General features: G+C 36.0%; 1 protein-coding gene across 1 annotated transcript in view; it reads right to left on the bottom strand.

The window, feature by feature from the left end:
- The window catches only part of CACNA1C (calcium channel, voltage-dependent, L type, alpha 1C subunit), a 416023-nt gene that overhangs the window by 96075 nt on the left and 319434 nt on the right, over window positions 1-514 (bottom strand). The window contains 1 exon segment of the mRNA XM_009879632.1: window positions 438-514. Coding sequence (XP_009877934.1) covers window positions 438-514 — 77 coding nt within the window.

Raw genomic sequence — 514 nt, 5'->3', positions numbered from 1 at the left:
AACCTTGTGTTTTGGAAATAACAGTCTGAAAATAAGCCTTGTGGTTCAAACCAATCAGGAGGTAACAGGGAGATTCAGATGGGACTGTAACATTGACACCATTTCACACTCATTCTCTGCTGATGCTCTGGAAGTTCATCGGTCACCCAGACTTCCTTTCCTCTGCTCACATCATCGCAACTGTGGGGACTCCTCATGACACCTTCTTGTCCTTTAGTTTGAATTCTTTTACATAAAATTTTATAGATACGTAATTCCATATATAATTATATTAATCACACATATATAATCTATATACACCCACAGAGAAGTTATATATATAAATTACATATACACGTATACTTTCTTGCACATATATATGTGCATAATGTGTGTATAGTCATACACACAGGAATACATACATACAAATGTAGTTAGGTGTATGCAAATGGATTTACCTAGCTAGCTTTTTCCTTTCTTTTTCCTCTTCCTCCTCTTTCTGTGCAGATGTTAAACTCTCAGCATCAGCAAGGTT

Source organism: Charadrius vociferus, unplaced genomic scaffold (genome assembly GCF_000708025.1).
Source record: "Charadrius vociferus isolate BGI_N301 unplaced genomic scaffold, ASM70802v2 scaffold90, whole genome shotgun sequence".
Taxonomy (NCBI): Eukaryota; Metazoa; Chordata; class Aves; order Charadriiformes; family Charadriidae; genus Charadrius; species Charadrius vociferus.
Note: the sequence above shows the minus strand (reverse complement) of the source record. Positions and strands in the feature narration are given on the sequence as shown.